The 9,644-nt window shown below is 41.1% G+C and overlaps 1 protein-coding gene across 1 annotated transcript in view; it reads right to left on the bottom strand.

The window, feature by feature from the left end:
• Nucleotides 1-370: 370 nt before the first annotated feature.
• The window catches only part of irf1a (interferon regulatory factor 1a), an 11,168-nt gene continuing 1,894 nt past the window's right edge, over nt 371-9,644 (bottom strand). The window contains exons 4-9 of the mRNA XM_071521583.1: nt 6,048-6,227; nt 5,460-5,678; nt 5,141-5,193; nt 3,466-3,556; nt 3,094-3,260; nt 371-2,140 (exon numbers count right to left, since the gene is read on the bottom strand). Coding sequence (XP_071377684.1) covers nt 3,127-3,260; nt 3,466-3,556; nt 5,141-5,193; nt 5,460-5,678; nt 6,048-6,227 — 677 coding nt within the window. The 3' untranslated portion in view covers nt 371-2,140; nt 3,094-3,126. The remainder of the gene's footprint in view (nt 2,141-3,093; nt 3,261-3,465; nt 3,557-5,140; nt 5,194-5,459; nt 5,679-6,047; nt 6,228-9,644) is intronic.

Here is a 9,644-nt window from a genome sequence, read left to right as displayed (position 1 = left end):
TATAGCTGGATTGCATCCAGACTATGTGGAATTAAGCTACAATCAGTGTGGGTCTGACCACTTCCCACTCTGGATTGCAACTCTGATAGCAATGTGAGCAAAATAGCTTCACTTGGTGCTTCCTAGTGTGATGGGATGACAAACAGGTCTTTGAAAAAACAGCTGTAGCTTGTTTAAATATTTCAGTTTGTAAAGCAGTCTTTTTGTCCAGTCCCACCTTCAGGGCCAGACCATCGTTCCTTCACAGAAAAATATTGTTTTCCTCCTGTCTCAGAGAGAGCCTCTGCTCCCAGTGCTGCAGTGTACACACACACACACACACACACACAGGTTGAGCAATGAAGTTCCATATTGTTGAAAATGTTTTACTGAAAACTGTTTAGGAAGGCAAACTGAATGCACAAGTTTATAAAAGTCAGCATGATTAAAGGCACATAATAGCACAGTCCTACTGCCATGCTGCCTTTGCATCATTTCATTTATTTCAATTTGTTGCTGTGCAAAACAGCATCCTGCTAGTGTGAATCTTATCTATTCAGGGGATGATTTACAGTATGTGGGGATGACAGTGGATGACACCTCTTTGTTAACACAAATCTAATGTATCCCCCTGTTACACTGTCTCATACAAGATATATAGCATTAGTAACTCTCATATTAGGGACAGTGTAAGACATAGACATAGACAGCAGAGTATACATATATATATTCACTCAACATTCTATCACTCCACACCAGAGCCGGCCCCAGGCATAAACAGTTTATGTGCTCGTTTAGGGCCACACACTGTCTGTGGTCCATCATGGGGCCACATTATTCAAGGATTTGAATCCTCTGAGTGTATTGCAGTGAAATCATACAGGAAAGCAAGTTCTCCAGTTATCAATATAATAATGAACAGGCATAGAAAGTAGGCTATAATATTGTTGCTGAATGATACTTATGAAACTGAATTACATTTAGGTTACCCAGGTTTGAGCTCTATACACACACATCCGAGTACACAGGCTTACAATTAACTAGCTAACCTTGCATGATATTTTTTTTTTCTCTTGATAGATTACACTGTACTGCACAAGACAGTTGTCAACAATTGTATCCCTCTGAGTACGCTTGGAATATTTTTCAGACTATAACAAGTTTTTGAATGCCTAATAAAAAGTCTATTCCTGGGTTGCATTACTGAGATCACCTGGCTAGACCCTTTCACACCACCAGTTCTACCTTTTACCCAGCTCATTGCTTTGGTATGAAACAGGCTGTACAGTTTCATTCCATATGTGATGACTGATGTAAGCAAGGAAATTTGTTTAGCAGCTGCGCATGTGTAATGTATAGTGTTATAGGGCCACAAATTTCTTGTTTAGGGCCACCAAAACCCCGGGGCCGGCCCTGCTCCACACTGAACATTCAATCACTGTATATTCAGGCAGTATAGCATAAAGTATGGTTGTTGTTCATGGTTTCTCAGTGACCACAGTGCATAGTGTGGCATTGTTGGTTTTCTCAGTTCCCAAGCTCCCAAGCACACTAGTTTTTGTTTCATTGCTTTATCTTTAAAGATACAATTAACAATTTACTTGACCATCTAAATTCTGGCTATAGTCACATACTGCATGTTTACTTGTAGTGGGAAAATACTTTATAAACCATTAACAACTGAAAATACAGTTGTATTTTAGTCCATTGTTAACAAACAGAAATATAATGCCTTTTGTTTGGCTTGAAAGTACATGTGAAAGTCATGTTTGGTTGTCACATACTGTCAATCCTTGTAACAAAATGTCAGACAAGTTTCAGGGCAAAGAAATAGCTTATGTCCTATAAATGAATGCAAAAGTGTCAGCTTTTTAACAGGGTGGCATACAATAATTCCAGATAACAATTGCAAAGATAAAGCAGATAATGCAACACACAGACATAAAGAAAAACAAAATGAAACAAAACAAACAAATATGCACAGCAAACACAATACAGGTGCAGGATGCAGAGACACCCAATAAGGTGCTGTGCTTGTACTGGCTTTTTACATTCTGCAACTGCAGAATTATTCACAAAAAGTAGCTTGTATCACAGAAAATTTGCAGCATCTCCGCCAATAATCCTCCATTGGAATGAGTGACTTCTGTTTTCTGTAAATCTGACAATGTGAAAATATACAAATAAGGCATTAGTACCTCATGGAGCAATTTTAAAAACTTGCCAAACCCAAAAGTCAAAAGGTATAGTGAATATTTCTGCAGTCTTACAGACAAAAACTATGGCAACTGAAGAGAGGAAAATGAGCAAAGTTTTGCTATTCTCAATTAAATTACTAGTAACATGAGTTAGATTTGTGTTGCTGCTATCAAGCTCACTGCATGCAGGCAGAATGCTAGCTTCTCCTGTTAGGCAGAGACACAGCACTGCCAGCTACCCTGAAACTCCTCTGTATGCTTTGCTGGCCTGGCAACACTGGATATGAATGAGCGAATGAGCATATAAATTTGATATGAACAAAGCCAAACTGATCACATCATCTCCAATAAAGTGTATGTGCGTGTGAGTTGTGTGCATGCATGTGCGAATGTGTAGAGGTTCATATTTTGGTGCCTTTCAATGACTGATATGAATTATGGTCACACTGTTTCCTGGTGCAGAAAACATAAGGAGTTTGTTTTAGTTATGCATCACTCTTCACTGCAGCCTACAGGCACAGATTGTGTTTCACTGTATGAGTCGTTGGGTAAACGTAACACTTACAGCGAGGCTCAGTCAGCAGAGCAGTAACTGACTCTCTACTGAGCTGTAACCAGTGAAATGAGATCTGCGGTCTGAGCTTGGTATTATTTCAGCAAGAGTGTGACAGTGAACCACAGTGAACCGGAGTGATGATGACAGATGTAAAGCTTGGCTTGGAACAGGATCTTTATCTCAGCATGCTCAGCTCAGCAGAGGATGATCAACTGACTGACAGATCAATACTCCCTGTCAGCCCTTTCTCTCTTATTTCTCTCTCTCAGTGGTCAGACAGGCAGGATGAGAAAAGTCAGCGAGAAAGCCAATAGGAAAAGCCTTTTTTGGTATCGACCAATAGAGGGAGCTCTTGTTTACCAGTAGGTTTGGTGGCTGCTGTCCAGTGCAAAGCTATGGGGTCAATGTTTGCTGTAGTGTTGACCAATCAGAGAGCTCCTTGATGTAGTTTTGACCAAGAAGATCACTGTCTGTCCAATGTGCATAGCTCTCTGTGTGCAGGGTGTAGAGGTAGTCCTCACCAGTGCCTGGTGGAGCAGAAAACAACACACACACACACACACACACACAAACACACACACACACACACACACACACACACACACACAGAGAGAAACACAACAGATATGAGCTATCAGCTGTTAGCCAGGCAGGATTGATTATTCTTTTTTTTTTTTTCCCAATTCAAACATGGGCTTACACACACACACACACACACACACAGTGTCCTACAGTGCCAATGATCCCAGAGTGTGTGTGCTCTCCATCCTCTCTGCTCTCCAGTCTGGTTCCACAGCTCAGTACTGCTCAAGTGATCCACCAACTGCAGTGATACAGACAGACAGTCAGACAGTGAGTCTGTCAGTCAGACAGACAGTCGGTCAGACAGTCAAGTCCCAGCCTGAAACACTGATCAGATAGTCCACCAAATAAGATAAGACTCACGCACACCAGTCAGTCAGACACTGACTATGTTTACATGCAGTCAAATAATCATATTAGAACAAAGAAGAAAAACAGAGAGTGCTACAAAAATGGTACACAGTGTCAAAAAACCTCCAGAAAGGTGCTCTTTGGTTTGGGGTATGCAACTGAATAAAACAAAAGTCCAAGGCACACAAAAAAATGTAAAAAGCCTTTATTTCATGGGCTCATCTAGGAACATTAAAAACACTTACAAAACTCCAACGCGTTTCGGCATCGGCCTTCATCAGGGAGCTCTAATCAGATTAATTGGAATATTTCAGACTTATTCCCAATGGCAGGACCTCATATAAATGCTTCATCATTTTAGCACCTTAACCAACGCCAATCCGGTCAAAAAAGCAATCCTCTTGGAAGTGCTGGATTATCCTACTGACGATCATGTAAGCCTTCATATCAGAATTGGTCGTGGCACACATGCCCTTGCATATTATTCATTCTCACACTACAGGTATATAGATGGCGATGTGCCACACTTGTGGGCTAAAAGAAAATAAGAGAAGAAGAGGGCCGTGTCATCCATGAATTAACACAACCAAAAAACACAGAGGCTACAGAGCCACATGTTAGGCTCATGAAGATGTATTGAGGTTTCTCAACCATATTGGTTATTGGCCTTATTATTGGTATTAGGCCTATTAGCATTGGGTCTTTATTGTTTAGGCGATGCTATCCATGTACAAATCGACCGCTGTGCGCAATAATCATTAGTCCCCCAGTGCGCAGGTGGCGGTCATGTATCAAGTAGGTTAACAGTGGTTAGACAAGACAGAGACCTCACTGCAGTGAAAAATTTGATAATTCCGATCACCAGCTATAAACATGTAAACCGCTAATCGCATGCTCTCTCATGCATGTAAATATTTGGCACCTGATTACTTTTTAACAGTTAGTCTGGTCCTAGAACTCAGTGGTGCTCAGGTAATCCAATAGGAGTTAAAATAATAATGCACATTTTCATATAAATAAATGGTCATTTTGCTACTCTATAACACAATAGTGATTCAATCTATAGCCAGTTCATGAAAGTGGTTACATTTGCTGCTCTTTGCTTGCTGTCTGCTGCAGACAGACAGGCAGGCAGACAGGCAGACAGTCAGACAGTCAGACAGGCAGACAGGCAGACAGACAGGCAGGCAGACAGACAGACAGACAGACAGACAGACAGGCAGCCAGGCAGGCAGGCAGGCAGGCAGGCAGATGCTCAGTTTGGCCCCAAAGCTCAGTTTTACTCAGGTGGTCAGCCAACTACAGGAGGTAACAGAAAAACAACAGCCAGTAAGCCAGTCAGTCAGACAAGCACACAGTCAGGCAGGTAGCCAGTGGTAGACTACAGGTGATCCACCAGATAAATAAAACAGTCAGTCCGAATGTCAGTCAGAAAACCATTCATCACACCATTTGAACCATTCATGTCTTTTACCTTAAAGACAGCATCAGTCTGCTCCTGCTCCTCTGGCCGGGCCTCCCACAGGACTGCACAACAACAACAACAACAACAACAACAACAACAACAACAACAACAACAACAACAACAACAACAACAACAACAGCACTATCATTATCAGGCTACAGGGGCAACATCATCATTATAAACAACTACCACAGGAACAACAACAAATCAGCAGCAACAACAATAACAAACAATGGTGACATAGAAACCAACATAATTAACATATAGAATGACATTAATAGCAACAGTAAAAAAATAAAAATGTGTGTGTGTGTGTGTGAGCTCTCACCATGTGTTTGAGTGTTGCCGTATGTATCTTCTACAGGGATCCCCGCCCTCTGTGGTGTGTTTAAGGTGCTTGCTGTGTCTGAAATGTGTTTTGTTGTGGTGGGTTGTGAAGTGTGTGTGGTGTGTGTTGTGCTTGGAGTGTGACTGGTGTGTGTGTCATCACGTCCTGACACTCCTGGACTCATCTGTCTTTCTCTGGACCTGCTGGACAACTGCAGTCCTGAGAGGGGAGGGGAGAGGAGAGGAGAGGAGAGGAGAGGAGAGGAGAGGAGGGGAGGGGAGAGGAGAGGAGGGGAGGGGAGAGGAGAGGAGAGGAGAGGAGAGGAGAGGAGAGGAGAGGAGAGGAGAGGAGAGGAGAGGAGAGGAGAGGAGAGGAGAGGAGAGGAGAGGAGAGGAGGGGAGGGGAGGGGAGGGGAGGGGAGGGGAGAGGAGAGGAGAGGAGAGGCAGAGAACCAGTGGTTACATGAGGCCTTTGTGAGAATATGTCAGTATGTCTGTGTGCTTGGATGCGTCTTACCTATTTGTGTGTGTGTGTGTGTGTGTGTGTGGTTGCATCTGGATGATAAGTAAACCCACACACGGGTCTTACCTCTCCTGCGTCTGTGTGTGTGTGTGCTGGGCAGCATCCTGTAGACCCTGTAGGCATTGCTGCCTCTCTTCCTGCTGTGCTCCCGCAGCTCACAAATGTCAGGCAAAGAGTTCAGCGCACAGCGGAAATTTGCCTTCCAGGTCTTCGGGTCTGGCTTGTCTTTGCCTGGACGGTACCGACCTGAAGTGAACAAGCAAACAGACCAACGTGGGTATAAGTGTATATGTATGTGTACCTTTACATGTATCTATGTGTGTGTATGTGTAATTGGTCCAAGTCTTTGGGTTGGGCTGCCAAGACGGTACCTGAAACAAAAGAATCTGAACCAAAAATGAGTTCATCTCTATTTCACCCAGTCCCCTTATTCTGCTTAAGAGTAACTAATTGGTTGGTAAATAATTTGTTTGCAAACAGAGGCCATTAATGTCCAGTCTGCCTATTGGGGAGAGCCATTGATCTTACCAAAACAAGATTTGTGATTGCTTGATTCAAAAAGGAGGGTAGGCTATTCTAATGAGAACAATATCAACCTCATCAACATGTGGATTGTCTTTCCCAAGAGCATCTTTTCATCTTCCAAGATCACTGTAAGACACAGCGACAACATCCACAGCGCAGTAAATGTATTATCTATTACTAACCGGCAGCTTCATCCATCGTCTACCCTACAATACGTACCCTACGTTTTTACAACTGCTTTTGCCAAAAAAAAAGCCTTTAACAGTGACTTCATCAGGTCTGCTGAGTCCGTTCTCATATTTAGCATTACAGGATGGTTTGGATCTCTGCCAGTCCTTTGAACATAATTGCTAGCCTCAGTAATAAAATCACTGGAGCTGACAAGGTCCACTATGGATCATTTACAGCACACAAAGGCAAACAAAGAGAAAAGGAGCATAGATAGCAGCAGACATATTTTTCACATGAAATAACCACCTACAGTCTTCTACCAATACAGAGACAGGTCTTCGTCACTAATGATTAAACGTCTTGTGTCAAAGACGACCTTTTGAATTTTTGACTTCGCTTTTAAATGGCTTGATTGATTCTAGTTATGTTCTGTTAATGCAATGCTTTGAATATTATTATTACTTGTTGTTAATTATTAGTTGATGTTATTTATTGATTGTTCAATCCATTTGTTACGCCCGGCCTTTATTACAATTATGACCAGCAGAAATACAAATACAAATTATGACCCAGGGTCGTAACACCATTCGATCCATTTTTGCTCCAACATGACACTGTGGGCAAATAATATTCACTGAATATTGATAATGGTTGTTATTTGAAATGAGTTGAATTTTGAATTGAATTGACAAAATTCAAAAATATAAGTATAATGTAAAACATGTGAATCAAGCAATTGCACCATGTGATATCTGCACAGTATCTATTGTTACACATTCATATGATATGGCTCTTCTAGATCTTGTGAAGAGCAGTCCTGTTGTACTTTGGCAGCAATGTGATAAGCCTCCGTATTCACAGCAACTGGACTGGAGCTTTCCCATGATGTGATGCAGCTGGAGTAGGCATATCGTTCCCAGGCCTGCAGTGTGATGGGTTAGGTGTGTTCATGTGTGTGTAATGGGATTACAGCAATCTGATTCTTTTTCTTAAATAGTAACAGTAAATAGTTAGTTACTCAAATAATACAGTAATGAGATTACAGATACTTTTGAAAAAATATAATGAAGTGTATATTTTTCACATTATATGGATTCTGGACACAAAGTAATCCAAAAGAAAGCAAGAGTAATCAGTTACACTACTGAATTTGAGTAATAAATTACATAATGGTAATATTAATTACAATTTTAAACAGGTGATAGGTAATCTTAAATGAATTACATTTAGGAAATGCTCTGATTCCTCGCTCTGATCTTTCCCATGAGGAGATACTACAGTAGTAGCTAGGGGAGTTAATGTGTCAGTTTTCTGCTTGGTTATGAGTTTTGTTTGTCTTGTAGACTGTAGGCCTACATGAAAATGTATACTGCCAAACATCTGCTGTGTGGGTTTTTAATGTGAGAGGGACGTTCTTGTCAGTGCTGTTGGCCAGAGAACCAGGATGACAGGAATGTGGCTGATCTAGAAAGACGTAGGCTTTCCTGGAAGACTGTGGCTGCTCTTTATTGGAAACATTTATCTCAAGCTTGTTCACTATTTACATAACAGCATTGGCTCAGCTGTGAAAAACTCAAAAATCCATCTGTACGCAGATGACACAATTGTTTACTCTTGTGCCGCCTCTCTGTCTAGCGCTGTCCAGGACCTCCAAGAATCATTTGATTCCATTCAGGCTGATTTTAACAATCTCAAATTGGTCCTAAATTCTGATAAAACGAAATGTATGTATTTTTCTAGATCACACTCCCAGCTTGTTGTTCCCAACATCTCAACCCTTGATGGGAAGTGTATTGAACAAGTGTCATCTTATAAATACCTTGGAGTCTGGCTTGATGCAAAGCTTTTAAGACACACATAGACAACCTTGTTAAAAAACTCAAGATTAAACTGGGTTTCTATTTTAGAAACAAGACATGTTTTAATTTTGCTACAAGGAAAAGACTTGTCATAGCTACATTTCTCCCTATGATTGATTATGGTGATATTCTTTATATGCATGCTTCTGCTACCTCACTTCAGACTATAGACACAGTTTATCATGGAGCTTTACGTTTCATTCTGAATGCTAAATCACTCACTCATCGTTGTCACTTGTATGAAAGGGCAGGTCTGACCTCATTACATTACCTCTGCGGTAATGTAATGAGGTCAGACCTGCCCTTTCATTGGCACATTTTTATCTACAAAGTCATCATAGGGCAACTCCCTGGCTATTTAAATCGCCTTTTCAATTGTATCACAAGTTCTTACACCTTGCGTTCTCAGAATTCACTACTTTTCACTGTCCCTCGCCCTTCCACAGAATTTGGGAAGATGGCTTTTAGTTATTATGCTCCATGGTCCTGGAATCAGCTCCAGAAAGATGCAAACCTGGATCACTTCATCCCTCTGGGTGATTGTAAAAGTCTGTTGCAGTCAAACAGCTACAAACTTCAGTTTGTAGCTGTTTTACTTGAGACTGTATACTGTGTAATTTGTATATTTGTATGTATTCCTTGTAATTTTATATTGTGGTTGTGTGATTTTTGTAAAATCTGTTTGCTGCTCTCTTGGCCAGGGCTCCCTTGCAAAAGAGATGAACATCTCAATGGGACTCACCTGGTTAAATAAAGGAGAAATAACAAAAAAAAAAGCTCTCACCTGGAATCACAAAATGGTATTCTTTGAGCTGTGCTGGGGTGTATACTTTGCACTTAGAATTGATCCTTTTTTCTCTTTATTGTAGTCATCTAGTGAAAATGACTTTCCCTGAACCAATAGCCTTGTGTGTCGACTCTTAACAGGCTCTTCTATAGGCTGTCTTTTGTTGTACTGCATCAGTACTGTACAGACCATGATTATTCAAGGAATATTGTCTGGGCACTGTGGCTCTGACCCTTGCAGTTAATTTTATTAGTTGATTGTAATGAGTAATAATCAAGGAGCTGGAGTTTAAGCTTTTTCTACTGTCGCTCTCTCTTAACA

The sequence above is a fragment of the Centroberyx affinis genome, unplaced genomic scaffold (genome assembly GCF_046629955.1).
Source record: "Centroberyx affinis isolate AG114_WGS23_722 - 3 ecotype Tasmania unplaced genomic scaffold, CSIRO-AGI_Caff_v1 ptg000899l_1, whole genome shotgun sequence".
NCBI lineage: Eukaryota > Metazoa > Chordata > Actinopteri > Beryciformes > Berycidae > Centroberyx > Centroberyx affinis.
This window is presented reverse-complemented; position numbering and strand designations above follow the sequence as displayed.